Here is a 21,198-nt window from a genome sequence, read left to right on the forward strand (position 1 = left end):
GACAACAACTTAACAAATTGTTGATTTCAAATTGTAACAGTTGTTTTGCAAAGTATGCTGCCCTCTTGTATTTTCTGTGTTATCTTCAAAAAACACAAAACAAAAAAAAATAAAACAAAAGTTTAACCACCTTCACACCACAGAATCAAGCAATCAAGTTACACAAATTTTCAAACACCTCACCTGACACAGCGTCTCAAGTAGGATTGCGCGAATTGGTAAATATAACTCCGCACGACCACGCAACTCGAAACACAAGTACGCAAACACGGTTGCGTGAAGCGTGGCTCGCAATCGTGAAATTTACGAGACTTGCTCGACCTGTAGATTCTTGTATGAAATGCAGGCATTCTTGCAAAAGCCTAGTCATTTTCGTAATGACTAGGCAGTTTGTATAACGTTTTCATTTTTACAAAATGACTTCACACTGTTAGGCATTTGCAAAACCACCGGCAAAGTGAACGTTTTTACAATATAATTCTGTCAAAGGGTAATTTTATTTTGAAATAGTGTTGCAATTTAGATTATGTTTATAAAATTTATTAAATTTAAATAATTAATGTTATGCAATTATTACACCCAGTGATTCTAAACCTTTATTTTATAATAAGGAACAAATATTATTATGCAAATATTAACTTAATTAATTAAGGAACTTAATTAAATATTTTGGACTTAAACCATTATTTTACTGAACTTATTGGAAAAGCTATACGAGTTCATTGCACTAATTTGCTTAAATGATAAATAATAGTATATTATGCAACGAGCATTTAATGATGGTCATTATGAAGCGAGATTTTGTTGGGAAAACCCACATTTTTCGAGGAAAATTTTTGTCGCGGAGCAAATCGGGGAAAACATGCCTATATGTAGAATTAAATTGGGGTGAATTTTTATTTGAGTGGTTTTGGTGTATAGTTAAAATCTTTCTAGTTATAGACCAATAAATGAAAAAAACACGATTTGGTGGCGCCATTTTGTTAATAAAAAAAGTAGCACACTATCTGCGGACTTTGCATACCTGTATTATTAATATATAGGATCATAATATTCGATTCCAGCAATGAAATTGCTGGTAAATAACCTTTATTTGTACTTTACTAATTAGACCAGCGTATTATAACAATTTTTTTTTTCAAAATTTAATAATTATGCAAAAAAACGAAAAATTTATATTTTGTCGATAAAATATTAAATAAGCATCTCATCTTTATAATCTTTATAAGTTTGATCAATGTATCATGATTATTTTGGTTATTATTGCGATCGTAAATTGTTAATTAACAATTGAATTGTTGCTAAAATATTCTTCTAATTTTCACCGACTTCTGGAATTACAATCTATACCAAGAAAGCTTTGATGTCATTAAGTTATTTAATTATTGATTAATAATTACTTACCTAAAACTTTATTTAAAAATTAGAGTTTTTGTTGGGAAAATCCGCATTTTCCGAGGAAAATTTTCGTCGGAGCAAATCGGGAAAAACATATCTCTATGCAGAATTTAATTGCGGTGAATTTTTATTTGGGTGTTTTTGTTGTAATGTTAAAATCTTTGGAGTTATAGAGCAATAATTGAATAAAATACGATTTGTCGGCGCCATTTTGTTTATAAAAAAAGTAGCACACTATCTGCGGACTTTGCATACCTATATTATTAATATATAGGATTTTATAATTCGATTCCAGCAATAAAATTGCTGGTAAATAACTTTTCCATGAATTTTGCTAATTAGCCCAGAGTAATGTGAATTTTTTGATATGTTTAAATTGATTGCAACTCGCCAAAAAAAAAACGAAAAAATGACTTTTTATGGGTTGTATTAGGGGTTAAAAACTAATGGAACGTAAAAAAATTTAAAAAATTGAATTTTTGAGAGTGAGAGAATTTTGTGTATCTTAGAATATGTCGGTGGTCCCCTTTAGAATTCAATAATTTAGTTATTTTTCTGCGACTCCCAAAAGTAGATATTACATTAGGGGCCGTTCAAGTATTACGTAACGCAGGTTGGGGGAGGGGGTCAAAAATCTTCAAAAATTGCGTTACGTAATAGTTGAACGCTCCATTACTGTGCGTTACATAGGGGGGGGTCAAAAATCTTCAAAAATTGCGTTACGTAATAGTTGAATGCCCCATTACTGTGCGTTACATAGGGGGAGGGGGTCAAAAATCGCATTACGTAATACTTGAACGCCCCCTTATAAGGGAGCCTTTGTGAAAAAAATGTAAAAGATCGTTTTTGATAAACTTTTAATTAAATTTTATTTTATTTCACTTAACACCACATTACTTTTAGGTGAACGCAATTACAAATGTGAATTTTGCGGAAAATCCTTCAGGGCATCATCTTACCTCCAAAACCATCGGAAAATACACACTGGCGAGAAGCCTCATATGTGTAGTGTGTGCGGAAAACCTTTCAGGGTTAGATCGGACATGAAGAGACATCAGAAAACGCATTCTAAAGGACCATCGACGAATTCAAAATCCCTTAGAACTATTTCGAAAGTGGAAAAAGTTGAAATCATCGAGGAAGAGGAATTAAGCAGCGAGTTACACATTGAAGACGAGGAGGCTGCCGGACAGTTGCTTACCGAGTATACGCAGGAAGAATTGGATGAGGAGACAAGAACTGTCAGAGTACCTAACAGAAATTTGTAAGTATTTTTTAGTTTGCCAAGATATAAATATAATGTACGGTGAATTTGATTAAGCTATTTTACATGGCTTTCTTTTCCTAAAAATATATTGCATTCTATGCAATGTATGCCTTTCTGTATTTAAGTTTGTGTTCAGCTTACCACTTTCTGATGAGATCCAATAATCGCGACATGTTCTAGTTTGGTAAAACACTTTTTTATTCTTTACCCCATTCAAAATGGCCAAGCCCAAACATCACTGTATTTTCATCTGTCTTATGGCCGGTTTCACCAACGACAAATAGTAATTTATTCTATGAATAAAGTTATTCGACCAATAAACTGACATTTCTCCATTTTACTAACGTCAAATAAGACTTATTTTATTTATTTATTAAATAAATATTAACTCTTCGAATAAAATGGCAAGTTAATCTTGCTGTAAATATCTATAAGAAAGTAAATTCGCCAGTTTAACATTAACTTATTAAAATTATTGTATAAAGTCATGTATAAAGATAAGGATATAAACACCGAATAGCGATAAAGGTATTTATTGATAGAACCGACACTAGGGTAATTCTACCCCGGGAGTACTTCCGAACACTGATTAATTACTGATACGCGATTAGCTCAAGACTGATGTAGACTGATGAATACTCTTTCTCTAGGCCAGATATCTTGGTTTTATAGAAGCTTAAATTGGGTCATTGGTGACACGATGCCCGCGTGATTTGTATATTTAATTAAGGTAAATAATTCTACTTTTGTCAGCACTTTCGTGTCATTTCCAAATTATATTGTTGATAATTGACCAATTTGGATCTAAACTAATAATCTACGTGTGTGAATATAAAAACAAATAAATTCGTGCAATCTACTGGGTGATATAATTATTCTGTTCAATATCGGATATGAATTCTGAATATTTGTTATTGGACAATTATATTGAAACAAAACAAAAATATAAACAAAATAAGAAAATCTACGGTTTCGTTTTGATTAAAATCTGTCTTCCTCCATCCCCCGATAGTACTATTTCTAGGTCTACCTGTTGTCAAGGAGGCTCTAAGGAAGACAGATTTTCACCATTCCGACCGTAAATTGTCGATATAAATTAAAATAATTTATATCGCAGTATGGATAGAACGCCCTCTAACGGGGAATAAGCGAAATGAATTTCGACTCAATTCAAGCTTTCTGCTTAACCCAGGTATAAACATACCAAAAGGCACCGCCAGGAAAACATTCCACTTTGCGGTTCAGAGAGCCCATATGAAACGAGTCTTTGTACTCTATGCAGAGTATGGCATTAACAAAATAAGAAAATCTACGGTTTCGTTTTGATTAAAATCTGTCTTCCTCCATCCCCCGATAGTACTATTTCTAGGTCCTTGACAACAGGTAGACCTAGAAATAGTACTATCGGGGGATGGAGGAAGACAGATTTTAATCAAAACGAAACCGTAGATTTTCTTATTTTGTTAATGCCATACTATGCATAGAGTACAAAGACTCGTTTCATATGGGCTCTCTGAACCGCAAAGTGGAATGTTTACCTGACGGTGCCTTTTGGTATGTTTATACCTGGGTTAAGCAGAAAGCTTGAATTGAGTCGAAATTCATTTCAAAAATATAAACGTCTAATAAATTTTATTCAGCGAATAAGTATTCATTGATTTTCTTGTTGATGATGAAACCGGACCTTAGATACATAACCTAATAAAACTACATACGTTATACATTTTCCCAGAATTTTTTAACATAATTTTTTTTGGAACGATTTCCAGAGTGGAAATCGAAACTTCAAAACATTAGTTGATTAAAAATGTAATTTTCATTACACCAATATTTGTTGCTTAATCCCTTATAAACAAAATACTTGAAAGAAAAGACAGTCTTAAACTTGTAGTATATAATTCCTTAAGAAGACAAATATAAGTTAAAAATGTATACCATTTTTATTTCAGTTGCAATGTTATTCAGAAGGCAAAACTGTCTTATTTTTCACTTAGAACAGGGAGCGCAGTCCAGCACTCTGACTCGACGATTTTCGACTCTTTTTGGAGTCATCATCGGAGAGGCGTAGGCTTACTGCTCTCTGCTCGAAGTGACAAAACCACGAAAGCTTATCCCCGCATTGCAACTGACGTTAATGGAGTAGGTGACTAGCGTCATCTGGTCACTGAAAGGCAAAGTTTTCAACCTAATATAAACTGTCATAAATAGTGTGATGTTAATGTCTTTTTGGTCCAAACTAATTAAAACTCTATTGTTTGGATAACCTTATATTTACATCGTATAAACGGTGATTCAACCATAGCTGTTTACAAATACAAATCATTACCTATACCACACATTTGTACATATCAAGTATCTAATTATAACCACTCTTGAATTTACCTACGCTGCATTTTTATACACGACATAATATGTAAACCTCACGTATTAATTCACGGTCAGGAGTCATTGTCTTCGAGCATAGCTAATACGCTACATTATATTTTGATAAAGATATTTACAACTTAATTTATATAGGTTGTCCCAACTATATTACAAAATATTAATAATATTGAAAAATATTACTAAAAGATTTTTAATTGAAAACTTATTGGTCCATTTCCCTGGTAACACCTCCAGGGCTTCTAAAAATTGCAAGCCAGATGGATGCTGCAGTGAAGACAAGAGGGAATTCTAAAAAGTTGCAATTCACAACCCCGTGTACAGCTTGGTAAAGTTCCAACGGAAACCATCGGAGAGGCCTATGCCTCTCCAATGATGACTCCAAAAAGAGTCGAAAATCGTCGATTCAGAGTGCTGGTTTGCGCTCCCTGTTCTAAGTAAAAAATAAGACAGTTTTGCCTTCGCATTGCAACTGAATAAAAATGGTATACATTTTTATTTTATTATTATTACTCCTATAGAGTAACTAGGTCCATTTTTCCGTTGGAACTTTACCAAGCTGTACACGGGGTTGTGAATTGCAACTTTTTAGAATTCCCTCTTGTCTTCACTGCAGCATCCATCTGGCTTGCAATTTTTAGAAGCCCTGGAGGTGTTACCTCCAGTTACGTGTAACGTTACGTTACGTGTAACGTTCCATGTATTTTGTCAGACAGAATTTCCAATTGATTTGTTACCATTTTATTAAACTCTCATGCAAAAATCAGACTGGTGTTTATCACCAACTGGGTATTTTAATGAGTAGAATACGAAGAGCATGTCAAATGACAGGAATCATGTTGGTTAGTACCTAATAGCAGTTTGATTTTTGCATGAGAGTTTAATGAAAGGGTAACAAATCAATTGGATGTTCTGTCCGACAAAATACATGGGACGTTTTCGTAATCTGACGTTCCAAATTTTTAAGCTGTTCCACAATTAAAACTTCCCCTGTTCCAGTGTTCCCGTAAATCAAAGTTTGTTCGACTAGACACCGTTAAGCTATTAACAAATTTTCAGCTTGCCATTAATCAACTTTTTTTGGTACGCGGGATCCAGGCCTATACTGCAATACAGTACTATCAGTCTTAACCCGACGAGCACAAGGTTATAATATATTTATAACACTAAGCGCTAGGTGGGTGTGGTACACCCAGATAGTCATTGTGTTTTTTTAATACACTATTATTGTTAATACTTATTTTCTTGACCCATCTATCCACTGCCACTACAGCCTAAACCGGGTCTTGGCCTCATTCAGCAGAGCTTCTTCAATCATCTCGATTTACTGTTGTTCTTTTTCATGAATGTCTTTTTAGGAGGTTTTTGGCATTGTCTACTTTGTCTTTCCATCTCTTTTTTGTCCTTCCAACAGGTCTTTTTCCATGCATTCTTGCATTTATAGTCGGTTCGCTAAATTCAGACACAACTGGCTAGTGATTTTAGCAAGTAATTTTGCCATTTTGGTAAAATTGGCAAAAAAATAATTACTAAATAGTTAATAATTATTACTAAATAGTTAGTAATTTTGGCACCGGGAATAGATAAAATACCGGCAGAACTACTCAAGCAAGGAGGAAGGAATTTGTCACAACAGATGTACCAGCTAATACGAGATATGGATAGAAGAAGAAATCCCCCGAACAATGGAAGAAAAGTATAATCTGCCCTATTCATAATCAGAATTATAGAGGCATCTCTTTACTTTGTTCGGGATACAAAATATTCACAAACATCCTTAATGGAAGACTTCAACCTCTCACGGAAAAAATCATCGGGGAATATCAAGCAGGGTTTAGGCAAAATAGATCTACCATTGACCAACTATTTACAGTTAAACATATACTAGCCAAAGCATGGGAATATGACATGGACGTTTACAATCTCTTTGTAGATTTTAAACAAGCCTATGATTCAATAGATAGAACAATTCTACCTAATATATTGGAAGAATTTGGCATACCATCAAAATTAATACGACTAGTGCAAATGACAATGACAGAAACAGAAGCACAAGTATGTATTCAAGGACAGATCACTGATGCATTTACGATAACGCAAGGACTGAAACAAGGCGACGGACTGGCTCCAACGCTTTTTAATCTTGTTCTTGAATATGTAATTAGACGGTTGACGGTGAGTGGAAATAACATACTTACAAACAAATCTACCCAATTAGCAGCATACGCGGATGATATAAACATAATGAGCAGGACAATGAATGCAGCGGAAGAAACCTACGTTGAGTTGAAACAGAGCGCAGAAGCAGTAGGGCTAGCAATAAACACAAATAAAACAAAACTACTCATACAAACCAGATCAAATAGACCGGCGCAACAACACTTTATTGACGATATAGAACATGTGAATAGATTCACGTACCTAGGAATGGATCTGGTTGCAAGCAATGAAGAAGAACCGGAAATAAATAGAAGGCTTGTGCTGGCAAATAAAGCCTATTTCACGATGGGCCCCATATTCAAATCGCGAGACGTACACCGGAAAACAAAACTCCGGGTATATAAAACAATAATCAGGCCCATAGTAAGTTATGGCTGCGATACATGGGTGGTGACACAGAAATCTGCCAATGCATTAGATGTGTTTGAAAGAAAAGTATTACGTAGGATACTGGGCCCAATAAGTGAAAATAACAACTGGCGAATTAGGTATAATAGAGAAATATACGAGCAATATAGCGAACCAACTCTAGCACAACACACTAAACTGCAGAGATTACGGTGGGCAGGGCACGTGGTCCGCATGCATGAGAATAGAATCCCCAGAAAATTGCTGAATGCAAGAATGCAGGGAAGAAGACCTGTTGGAAGACCTAAAAAGAGATGGGAAGACGAAGTCGATGAGGATGCCAGGAACTTTCTGGGAACGCATTCATGGAAAAGAACAGCGGTAAATCGAAATGATTGGAGAAGCTTATTGAAGGAGGCCAAGGCTCGATTTGGGCTGTAGTGCCATTGGATGGATGGGAGGTGTTACCAGGGAAATGGACCAATAAGTTTTCAATTAAAAATCTTTTAGTGATATTTAATATTTTTCAATATTATTGTTTATATTAGGTTAAAAACTTTGCTTTACAAATATAAGGCTTTGGCCTTTACATATGTCACTAAATTTTCTTTTTTAAAACGAGACTCTTATAATACAATTCACATTAAAAACAGCTTATGTTTCATTTTGGTTCAGAGATAATCCACCATCCCCATAAGGATTGATTAAATAGGCAGCTTGATTTGGTTTCGATTCAGAGGTGTTCATGTAGCTGCACTGAATAGTTCTGGAGATACCGAAACGGACGTCTGGGAATGGTGGATCATCTTAAACGGAAATGAAACATACGCTGTTTTTAATTTTTCATTTTACTCATATTTTGAGTACATGGAATCAATTTTTGTTGGAATTTTTCCTAGACGAATAGACAGAATGTGACTATATATTGTAGAGTCTCTTTCGTCTCCTCTATTCGTCGTTTCTTCTTCTTCTTCTACGGCACTACAGCCCAAATTAAGCAGTGGCCTCCTTTATTTGTTGCCTCCACCCTTGCTTGTCTGTTGCTGCTCTTCTCCAATACACGGACTCCTAAAAGGGCTTGTGCCTCGCTGTTTACTGTGTCTTCCCAGCGCTTTCTTGGCTTTCCAACCGGTCTCTTTCCCTGCATTCTAGCATTCAGTGCTCTTTTTGGTAGCCTATCCTCTCCCATTCTTATCACATGTCCGGCCCATTGCAATCTTTGTATTCTAATAAAGTCTGACAGGAGTGTTTCCTTATAAAGTTGATAAAGCTCGTTGTTGTATCGACTTTTGAAGATTCCGTTTTCCCTCACAGGTCCTAGTATTCCCCTCAGTACTTTCCTTTCGAATGTGTCAAGTTTGTTTTTCGATGTTTCTTTCAGACCCAGGCTTCACTGCCATAGCACGTTATTGGTCGAATGTCGAATTAAGGTTTTATAGATTCTCATCTTTGTATTTCGGTGGACACTTTTAGACCGAAATATATGGGAGAGAACAAAATAAGCTCTGTTTGCCTGCCTTATTCTCTTCCGTATTTCTCCATCTTCTGATCCGTCGGCATATATTTCTACTCCCAGGTATGTAAACTTTCCAACCGTTTCAATGTCATCTTCATGTATAATGTTTTGTATATATTTCTTCTCGTCTGAGTCATTATTTTTGTTTTTTCTGTGTTAATTTCCAGACCTAGCATTTTTGTTTGTGTTTTTAACTCTGCGTATGTTTCTTGTGCTCCTGTTGATGTTCTACTCATAATATTAATATCATCGGCATAAGCGGCCAGTTGAATCGTTCAGTTGGTCAGTAGGTTTCCTCGTCCAGTTTGCATTTGCCTAACCGCATACTCCACTGCCAGGTTAATCAATGTTGGGGCCAGCCCATCTCCCTGTTTTAGTCACTGCGAAATTTTGAAAAAGTCTGTCCGGTGGTTTTGTATTCGTACACATGCCTGAGTTTGAAGCCTACGAACATGTGAACAATATCGTGTTTCCATGATTTGCTCAAACGGAGGTATGGGGATAGTGGATCATCTCTGAACCGAAATGAAATATAAGCTGCGAGTCCCTTTCGTCGTTTCCTTGCCTTATAAATTGGATGAACCAGAAAGTGGTTCCACAAGAATTTTCAGATTTATTATTTAGATCTGAGATTTGTCATTTCAACAATTCACATTGCAATCTCCACAATTCACATTTATTTTATACCCAATTCCCATACATTTGCACTTCTTCTTGTGGTGCTGTCTCCTTTAGTGGAGGTAGTGACTACACCGGCAAATCTGTCTGTCTAAGGCAGCTCTAAACAAAGAGATTGTATCAAGGCTGGTCCAGTCTCTGATATTTTTAAGCCATGAAATCTGACACCTACCAGGACCCCGTTTTCCTTCAATTTTTCTGTGGATGATCAGTTGCTCGAGGAGGTACTTTCGTTTCTCATTATGTGTCCCAGATGGCTAGCTTTTTTAACTTTGATGATCTTAATTAGCTCCCTATCTGTATCTATTCTCCTCAAAACATTCTCGTTGGTGGTGTGGGTTGTCCAAGGTATTATCAAGATTCTTCTAGAAAGCCAGAGTTTAAAGGCTTTTAACTTATTCATCGGTGTTATGTTGAGCGCCTAGGCCTCCGTTCTGTACAAAAATATGTATATACCTAGCAATGCAGCAAACGACATCTAAGACTGATATTGATACTACTGTTACAAAATAAGCTTTTCATTTTGATAAAGCCTTGTCGGGCTACCTCTATTCTCGCTCTTACTTCTTGTTTATAATCAAGTTGATTGTTGAACCAGCAACCATTGTACGTATTGGTTTACATATTTAATTTTTTACTAAAATGTTTTAATATTTTTATTATTATTTCAGGTATATTAACGGCCACGAACTGTTCCTTGTGACATATCCAAATGATATAAGGACAGGAGAACCACAAACATCAACTGCTGCATGGGTACATGCACCGAATGCATAAACACATTGATATTCTTCATTTTCCGTACTTGATTTAAAATTATTTACATTTTATGTGTAGGCTAATGGTCTGATGTCATTAAAAGCAATTTATCTTAACTCTATATGTATATATATTGTTTTTTCATTTCACAACGTATTGTAGAAAATAAATATATGACTAGATTTTTAAGTTTATTATTTAGTTCCTAAAGGTATATGTACTCTGCCTCCTCTCTCGTTCACTTCATGCCAGCACGAACAAGTTAATGATCTAGGTTCCATGACATCTACATACATTTTTCCTTGGAGGTGGTCTATCTCATGTTGAAGTATTCGTGCCCACCATCCATGGGCCAAAATTGTGAATAAAGCACCTTTTTCGTTCCATCCTAAAAAAAATTAATGATTAGAGTAGGTATTAATGCTGGATGCTATTTAAATGCCAAAATTATGTGGCGGCCTGGTAGAATTAATACAGAATCGAGGACAAATCTCCAATCAAATTAAAGACAAAATACCATTATGAATAACGTAAGTATCAATCACTTAGTAGTACAAGTTGGCTAAGCTCTTTGAGCTCATTCCACAAGTATAGTACTATTATTCGCGGTGTGCAAGTACTTGAAAGGGAAACGAGAAACGACCGTGCGCGAGTCGCGGATAAATATTGCAACTATCTTAAATAATTCATATTGTCAATTGAAATTGTCAAATTGACGTATATTTCATAACTTCTATCATTGAAGCAGAAAAATTATATATTGCTCCACAATATTGATATGATATGCAATTATTATATTCTCCTTTTCATGAACATTTTTCAGTGCGTCACAAATTATAGAAAAAAAGGTAAGTCCGTGATAATACATATTTATGACATTTATTCTAACGTGACATTTTAGTTAAATCTGACAGTTGTCAAATTTTATTTTCAATTTGGAATAAAACCAAATCAATTGTGTCTATTGCATTTATAAAATGGTATTTTCTTTCATTTGTATAGTCTTATAAATTGTACAGATTATATTGATAATATTATTATTTTATTTAATAAATAATTCTTTTTTGATTATGGCGCCATCTATCGACAACTAGAATAATCACCGAACTAGAATAATTACCGAAGTATTCCCAGACGTGCCTTTTTTTCTGTCACATACAATTTAATGCGTTAGAGAGAAATCGAAAAACTGTGACGCACTGAAAGATGATCATGAGAAAAAGAATATAAAGGTAAATTTAATTATTTGTATTTTGCTTGCAGTACTGCATTTTAATAACTAATTTTATTTACTACATACAATTGTTTACGTTTTGATAGCATAACCTGAATCTTATTTTTTCTTCTTATTATTTTTTTGGGCTATGGCCTTGACAATTATCCAGTAACCACGACTAATATAATTGGACAATATAATTAAAAGTGCGAATAAAGTTGCAGAGCGTAGAAATAGCTTTGCCTAACTTGCACGGTCCCAATACAGAGTTTCCTACTTACAGAATGGACTAAAAGTCTGGAATCATCTATTTATCTTTTAAATTGATGGTCCGAAATGTACAAAAACAAGGATACATATATTTTGCAATATAAAGATTTGAAATTTGATGTCTGTAATGTTGCAAAATTTACCATTTTTCTGATATAATTAGTCACTTGGCTTTTTAAATGTATCACCACTCCTATATATTGTATACAACCTGTGTTTGGGAAAGTATGGAACGTATTTTAATATTTTAGTTTATTACTTTTTTATAGTTAAGCATATGACTACTTAATTATGTAATAGCAAATATTCTCTTAGTTTTCTTATAATAAATATATACATAGTTTAACTCCATATTGCATAATAGATTTTATAGTTAAATCATTCTTTTCTACACCACTGGCTGTTCATAAATATTTTCTTGTTGAAAGAGAAAACGCACTCACTTTGACAACAGGGGATAAAAGTTTGCTTGGCACATGTATCAAGTTAGAAAGTGTTTCAAGGAACCACATGTGTCGACCTTTATCACTTCAAGTTATCTTTACCCAGAAAGGGCGGTACCTGAGCATCTTTCATATTAAGTGCATTATTTCATATCATATATTTACTTTTCATACTATAGTCCACTGCCTTGTTTCTACTACTCAATTAATTAAACCCAGCGGCCTTAATCACCAATTAAAAGCTCATTAGATGCTTCAACCTGTATGTTGTATTTTTGGTGAAATCTCCACGTCAATATTAGTCAACCATAAACAATACTTTTATCTAGCCCCTCATGATTAAAACAGTAATAATGCACTCTTTTCATTAAAAACTATCTTTATTGTAGAACTTTTAAAACACATGTAAGAACTGTGGGCTTAATTATATTAATACATTCGCTGCCACCTTGTATTCGGTCACACTCGTTTATGGAACCACTATGAAAAGAAACCTATTTAGTTCCACAGGTTTGAATGCCTAGAGCAGCGGTTCTCAATCTTTTTGTGTCATGTACCACCAAATACTTTTTATTATTTTTGGTACCACCTAACTGAAATACATATCTAACTAAATGATCTAATTAACTATAATAGTGGTGCTGATTTTGTCTGTTTTTGCGTTTTGTGTACCACCTCAAAAATGAAATGTACCACCAGTGGTACATGTACCACAGATTGAGAACCGCTGGCCTAGAGTGACTAATGCACACAAAATGTGTTAAGTCATCAGAGCTATGCTATAATAGACCTCTAATAAGTAACTAAATTTGGATTTAAAAAGGTTTAACTTCAGATTAAAGTACCACTAAAAAGAGAGTGGGATTCCATCTTGAATTGCCAAAAAATTGTTTTTTGCAATACAAAAACTTTAGTTGTTGATTGTAGATTCTAAATAATGGCTTTGTAAGTCGAAAGCGGGGAATTTAACCCTCGTAAGGCGGTGCTTAGATTCTTACGTAAACAACGGTGTGGGGTGCATGTGCACCCCATCTGTATATCCATTTTTTTTTATATGTGAACGTCGTGAAATTGATTTGAAAGATAATTAGGACTTGTTTTTTATTTATTTATTTACGGGCGAACCCATTTTACAAAATAAGTACAATTTTAAAACAAGTACAATAATTTAAAAAAATACAATTAACATGTCAAAGGTTTAAAACAAAATAAAACATTTATAAGCTAAAAATTACCAGACAATTAAACATGAAAGTACACAGACAAATAATATAAATATTAAACATAAAAAGTAGGTACCTACATCTGATAATAATTGTCGTCAAGTGATATTTGACAATACGGCCTTGAATCTATTTAAGCTGTAGGAAAAGTCGAGTTCCTGAAATTGATTTGCAATTCTTTGGCTTCGAGATAAGAACGAATAATGAGCATAATTTGTTCTATGCATTGGTACAGAAAATGAAACCAATTGTCTTGTCTGGCGGTTGGGAACTGCGAAATTAATTTTGGCTAACATATCTGGGCAGTCGATTTGTGAGTTAACCAGCTTAAATAATAGAATTAAGTCGTGATGTAATCGACGGCTTTTTAATGTAGTAAAATTTAGCATCTGTAAAATATCATCATAATGCATATACTGGCCAAGTTAAAACGCAACATGTCTAAGGAATTTATGTTGCACATTCTCAATTTTATCACTATACAACTGATAATAGGGAGACCACACCGAAGAGCAATATTAAAGATGAGATCTAACCAACGAACAATATAGAATCTTTAATGGTTGGATGGACGTAAAATCAGAAGTAACTCGTTTGATATATCCAAGAAGCCTCAAAGATTTGTTAATGATAGTTTTAAAGTGCTCATGAAAAGTTAGTGAGGTATCTAGCCATATTCCAAGATCTTTGATTACAGTTTGTGATGAAAGAAGAGATGTATTAATACTGTAATCATATAGTAAAGGGTTATTAGTTCGATAAAAACGCATGACATGACACTTACTTGTATTCAATTCCATACCATTATTGATGCACCAACTTTGAAGTTTAGTCAAGTCGTCTTGTAATTTTTCAGCATCTTCACTTGACCTTATTACAGAAAATACCTTTAAATCATCAGCAAATAGGAGTACCACACCATGGTGAAAACTTTTAACTATATCATTAATAAAACAGTAGAGGTGGGGGAGTGTTGATTGCCATTAAGAACTCGATTCCTTCTTATCAAATTCAGTCTGATCCTTCGATTGAACAGTTGTTTGTTCTCTTTAATAACAAATCTATAATCGGTACAGTATATTTTCCACCTAAATCTATAGCTACTTTATACCAAACATACTTTGAACAGCTTATCACTATAAGCGAGCAATACGATAGAGCAAACCTTTTTCTATTGGGTGATTTTAATCTTTCATCTGCAGTTTGGGATGTCGATGATTATTGTTCCGTTGCTTCTCCTCAGCCTACAGCTACACAATCTGAAGCTGATTCTATTGAAACTATATCCAATATCTGTGCTTTTTTCAATCTCTTCCAGACCAATGAAATAACCAACGATAGAGGGGTTACGCTTGATCTCATTTTATCTCCATTGGGTATTGATGTATTGAAGGCTATCGACACTTTAATTCCAGTGGACACACATCATCCTCCGCTTGAATGCAGTTTTCCACTCAAAATCACAAATGATCATTCATCTGGTGAAGAGTATTATTATGACTTTGTTCATGCTGACTATGCAGCAATTCGTTCATCCCTTGAAGCAATTAATTGGGATGGTGCACTTCAAGGAAAAGAGCTCTCTGACATGGTTTCTGTATTTTACGACATTTTTTATTCCATCATTGATCATTTTGTTCCGCTAAAAAAAATCTGTGATAAGAAATATCCATGCTGATACTCCTCTGAGCTGAAGAAGTTGCTTCACGAGAAGAAATCAGCGCACAAGATATATAAGAGCACAAGGTGTCCAGAAAGTTATGCAGCATTTAGTATCTTAAGAACTAGATGTAAATTTTTATCAAGACAGTGTTATGCTGATTACATTCAACGTACCGAATATTCTATTGTTAATAACGTTAAATCCTTTTGGAAATTTGTAAGTAGTAAAAGGGAAAATAACGCTATACCTAATACAATGACTCTTGGAGATCGTACTGCCTTCAATGGAACTGATATTGCTAATCTTTTTGCTAACCAATTCTCTTCCGTCTATACTAACCAATCCTTACATCCGCATGTAACCCAGATTTCACCTTTGGTTAATGTGTCTAATTATCACATTGAAATTTCAAAAATCTACGAAAAACTGTCTGAACTCAATACCAACAAAGGTCCTGGTCCTGATGGAATTCCCCCCACTTTCCTTAAAACATTCAGCTTCATTCTATCGCGCCCACTTTTTTATATATTTAATAAGTCTATATCAACAGGGGAATTTCCAGACTACTGGAAAAACTCTTATGTCACTCCAATATATAAATCAGGTCGAAAATCGGATATAGGTAACTATCGTCCCATTTGTATTCTTAGTGCTATTCCTAAAGTTTTTGAGAGCATTATTTCTGATTATTTAAGTTATGACTTCTCGCCAATTATAGGGGCCCAACAATTTGGATTTACATCCAAAAAATCAGCAGAATTGGGTCTCATAACATATGTTGATTTTTTGACAGATGCTCTTGAGAGGGGTTTACAAGTTGACTCTGTGTATACTGACTTTTCCAAAGCTTTCGACAAAGTTAATCATGAGCTCTTGATTCATAAACTTTATTTATATGGAGTTGATGGCCTTATATTGAAGTGGCTCAAGAGCTATCTTACGCAAAGATCGCAAATTGTCAGGGTTAATCATCACTATTCTCATACCATCTCTGTTACCTCAGGTGTACCACAAGGATCACACTTGGGACCTCTGTTGTTTAATATATTTATCAATGATCTAATACCCTGTTTCCAAGTAAGTGAAACTTTGTTATTCGCTGATGATTTAAAATGTTTTAAAATAATCACATGTGAGGCTGATTCACTTAGTCTACAAGGTGATATTGATCGCCTATCTAACTGGTGTGTGCAAAATGGTATGTGTTTGAATGCATCCAAATGCCATATTCTTCGTTTCCACCGAACTCATCATCCAATCATCTTCGAATATAGTATAAATAATCTGACCTTACATTCTGCCTCTGAAACTAGGGATCTAGGTGTGATCCTTGACTCCGCCCTTAGCTATAAATCACACATTTCCAGTACAATACAGAAGTCTATGAAGATGCTTGGCTTTATAAAAAGAACCACTAGCGACTTTACAAACATCTCAGCTATTAGATCTCTTTATTTCTCCCTGGTTAGATCTCATTTCGATTACTGTTCCACAATTTGTTCCCCCTATTACTTTACTCATAAACTGAAAATTGAGGCTATCCAACACAATTTTCTGAGATATACTGCCACTAAGATGCATGTATACTATGACTATTCTGTATTAGAGCGCATACTGAACTTACCTCCTCTTGAGGTACGCAGAAAACAAAGAGACTTAATTATTTTATTTAAAATTATCAACGGGCTGTGTAACTGCCCCGAACTTCTCTCCAAAATATCTCTATTTGTCCCCAGTCGTTCGACTAGGCAGGTGCAAACCTTTTATGTCTCTTTTCATAGATTCAATTATTCTTACAACACATTTATTCCTAGAACTCTTCGATTAGCTAACTCATTAAATAACCTCGAAATTTTTAATATATCAGTTTCCCGCTTTAAAAACCTAATTTCTTCCCTAACTTTTTAACTTTTTAATATTTTCGGCCAGAGCTTTTGTATTGTGATTAGTGTTTCATGACCTGTATGTATTAGATAACTTAAAACCGTTATACCTTGAAACATTTCCGAATTGGTTTAGGTGATATCTTTTGTTTGTAATTGTACTGACCTAATGTTATCTTATTCTTTTTTGTAACTGTATTACTCATAGAATTATTTTTCCACAAACCACTTTGTTATGTTATATTACGATAATTTATGTTATATAATTGGTTAACATTAATGTTATATAATTGTATAATTATGTTATATAATTTAGAACACTGTAAAATTTATATCTGAATAGGGCTTGCCCGTGAATAAATAAATAAAAAAAAAACAGATTAAACAATAATGGTCCCAAGTGGGATCCTTGTGGTACGCCAGAAGTTACAGAAATTTCATTGGATTTAATACTGTTAAAACATACAATTTGTTTTCTATTGTTTTCTATTTTTATACTATGAAACATAATTTTACAACAAAGTACTCATTTCTTCTTAAAAAAAAATTATTATCGTTGCAAGACAAACAAATGAAATTTTTCACAGAGTGAGAAACACAAAGTTTTTACACACAATACTGTTATGCCGGGACTTTCGATCTTTTTTCTCTGACATAAGTAACACCGACCTTGTCCCGTAGCTCTGTTAGCTCCACGTGGAACATCAGAAACGTCTAATTCAGGATATGAAATTTTCATCATTAGCACCTTAGTCATTTTTTCCAAAAAAGCATGTAAACGTGAAGAGCTTTAAATGCTGTAATAGGTGGAATGCGTTTAGAATTGAATTTAATGCGAATAAAAAAATGGACAAAAATCAAAAAATTTATTAAAAAAGATATGTGGAAAAACGAGGTCTGGGGTGCAGCTGCACCCCGCACCGCCTTACAAGGGTTAAAAAAAACTTTAACACACTTAAAAAATACTTTTCTTTCACTTATCAGAAGTGTGTACAAAAACATATCTTGCCTACCAAGGTAAAACAGTATATGTGAAAAAAATCGATATTTGAATTTGCCGCCGAAACTGGGTAATTTTTTCCGCTCTTTCTTATGCAATTTTTAGTTTATTTCTATCTCATTTAGTTTTCAAAATGTGACACTGGTAAAACAGTATATGAGTACGTGTACTTGCGTCTCTGCTATGGTAAAACAGTATATTCGACAAACTCTACAAAGGCAGAATAGTATACATCATTATACGCTGCTTATCCCTGGTATTATGTTATATCTATTTTTTGAAACTCTACTGGTAAAATAGGATATATGTGGTATATGCTGTTATACGGTAACATATTTCATAAAAACGGTGTCCCAATTCCAATGGTAAAATAGTATAAACATTTCATATACTCTTTTACCATAGTATGACCAATGGGAATTTTTATCTCCCCCGACGGTATATACGTATAAAGTCTTTTATATACTCTTTGTGTATACTGGAAAAATGGTAAAACAGTATATGTCATTTTACAAGAACATTTGAAAAAACTATACATATTTGCTGTTATAATAATTATTATAATAACATGCTTTTTTTATATTCCAAATTTCACTTGTCTAACTTTATAAATGACAAAACGGCACAACAAAAGAACAATAAGTCATTTATCTCAAAACTCACTTTTTTCACATATACTGTTTTACCTTTGCAGGCAAGATATCAGCCTTTTCATTTCTTTATTGTTAAGTAAAATATTATTTGGAGATTCAGAATACAATATATAAAAAAAAGATATCTCATCAATAAATATTTTCAATATATTCTCTTACCTTTTACCTCAATAGACCTATACCTAGGAACCTCAGCATAATATCCCCTCATACTCTCACAGGATTCTGGAAAAACCACCTTCGTGTAATCTACAATTCTTATTTGTGGATTTATAATTACCTAAAACTAATATATACTGGCATTACGTTCATAATTAATTTAAATATTGTTTAGATACTTGTATGTTTTACTTTTTAATATTTCTTGGCCCACTATCAGTTCACTGTGAGATATATTTGCAATAAAATATTATTTTATCAAGTTAAAATAATATTTGACTACAATTTACAGAATTTAGTTTGGCTGGCTACTGACTAAAAATATTCTACAATTACAAAATGATTAACAAAAATCCTTAGTAGAGGGGAGGAAAACAAAGACCTTTTATAAAAATATACAATTTCACCTTCAAAAACATCCAAGGTGTGATTGTGTTAATGTCATGCTAATGCTAGGTGCTCCAGGATTTTTGTTTTTAGTTCTGTTTTGCAGAAAAAAATTTATCGTGTGGTACTATTTTCGACCATACAGAAAAGGGAGCATAAACGGTCCAAGCTTAAAATCAATAATAGTTTCAGCAAGAAGGGGCAACATGTCACACGGCCAGGGAATCTGTTCGAATACTGGGCAATCATGTATGAATTGAAAGGTAAAAGATATGAAGTGCTCCAAATCATATTTGAAAGGTAAAGTGCAGGGCAAAAGAGGAAGACACCAGATTTTATGGCTGAAAGACCTGAGCAGATAATTTGACCAGTAATCTGCAGAAATCTTTTGCAATTGCCATTTGGATTGAAAACCTATGTTGTAGAGTTTTCTACATCCTTCCTATTAGGGATGGGAAAAACCTACTAGTTATAACCTAAATCCGGTTTTTTTCCTCTGCAATAATTGGTTTTTCCGGTTGTTTTTTGTCCCGGTTATAACCGGTTTTCTCTTTTTAAAGTAACAACCGGTGAAAAACCGGATAAGTGAAAAAATACTGAATTCAGAGGAAAAAATTTAAAAAATTTTCGCCTCGTAAATGAGAAATTTTAAGCTGACTGGAACCGATTTCACAACACTGATGTCTGATTTCTATACTGATATGGACTGACATCGATTTGACTGGAGTATCGCAAACTAAAGCGCAATGTAAATGTAATCTATTGGGCATAGGCTATGACTAAAAAAACCGAACACCGGTTTTTGGAATAACCGGTTATAACCGCTAGGTTAAACCGTAGGTGAAAAAAACTGGTGTTTTGTCAACAACCGCCATCCGTACTTCCTATGGCTCTACAGGCCAATTCAAGACCTGGCCTCCCTCAGCAAAACCTCTCCGTTACAGTCTGTGGTCATTCTACAGGAACAACTGCCAAGGAGATTTCTTATGTTCTCATTTAGATCATTCTCCCATGACCTAGGTCTTCCAATAGATCTCTTCCTCTGCATTCTTGTATTCAACAGTTTTTTTTGAAAACCCGCTTCTTTCCATCCTAAATGCATGGCCTGTCATTGAAAACGCTTTATGCGAACATACTGAAATAAAGGTGGATCTCTATATTATAATGTTACCTCATTCGATAATAGCAAATATCATTGTAACCATCTATCAATATCTTCTAAATACAAACTAAACTTTTTTTCATAATCTCAAATATAAAACGTTGTTTTACTTACTGTTTGTGGCTGAACAGTCATCTCCTTAGCTTTAACTTCATTTTTTGAATATCCTTTCAAGTGTTTTTCATTGAATTCTGCTATTAGAAGTTGCAGAGGTATTCCAATTTGTGGGGCCGACAGTCCTACACAGTTATTACTTTGGAAGGCACTTCGTAATTTTTTAATAAGATATTGAGCCTCGGGTCTGCAAATATCATCTTCGAAAATCCGTTCTGATGATACTCTTAAATTTGGATCTCCTATTTGAACAATATGACTGTAAGGTGGATCATTAGGTTTTGGTTTAACCAAATTTGCATACCATGTCCTCAATGCTTTGTAACTCATGTAACGTACACTCTGTTGCATTCTCATTTTCAAAATTGAAAAATTTATTTAAATTTTTAAACTCTGTTTTTCCTTTACATAACCTGTCTTTCAAAATGCATGGAACATGAAACTCACAACTCACTTC

General features: G+C 34.1%; 2 protein-coding genes across 3 annotated transcripts in view; one reads left to right on the top strand and one right to left on the bottom strand.

Annotated features, from left to right (window-relative positions):
- Positions 1–10,752, top strand: part of LOC114327158 (zinc finger protein 26) — a 30,219-nt gene extending 19,467 nt beyond the window's left edge. For both annotated transcript variants that reach the window (XM_028275679.2, XM_028275680.2), the window contains exons 8-9: positions 2,302–2,662; positions 10,481–10,752. In XM_028275679.2, the coding sequence (XP_028131480.1) occupies positions 2,302–2,662; positions 10,481–10,586 (467 nt within the window). In that variant the 3' untranslated portion in view covers positions 10,587–10,752. The remainder of the gene's footprint in view (positions 1–2,301; positions 2,663–10,480) is intronic.
- LOC114327161 (peptide deformylase, mitochondrial) lies at positions 10,675–21,185 on the bottom strand. Its single transcript, XM_028275684.2, has 3 exons — positions 20,742–21,185; positions 19,079–19,199; positions 10,675–10,956 (listed from the first exon to the last, which is right to left on the bottom strand). The coding sequence occupies exons 1-3, from the start codon at positions 21,096–21,098 to the stop codon at positions 10,763–10,765; spliced, it is 672 nt and encodes a 223-aa protein (XP_028131485.2). The 5' UTR covers positions 21,099–21,185; the 3' UTR covers positions 10,675–10,762.
- Positions 21,186–21,198: the final 13 nt, after the last annotated feature.

This window comes from Diabrotica virgifera, chromosome 3 (assembly GCF_917563875.1).
Source record: "Diabrotica virgifera virgifera chromosome 3, PGI_DIABVI_V3a".
Taxonomy (NCBI): domain Eukaryota; kingdom Metazoa; phylum Arthropoda; class Insecta; order Coleoptera; family Chrysomelidae; genus Diabrotica; species Diabrotica virgifera.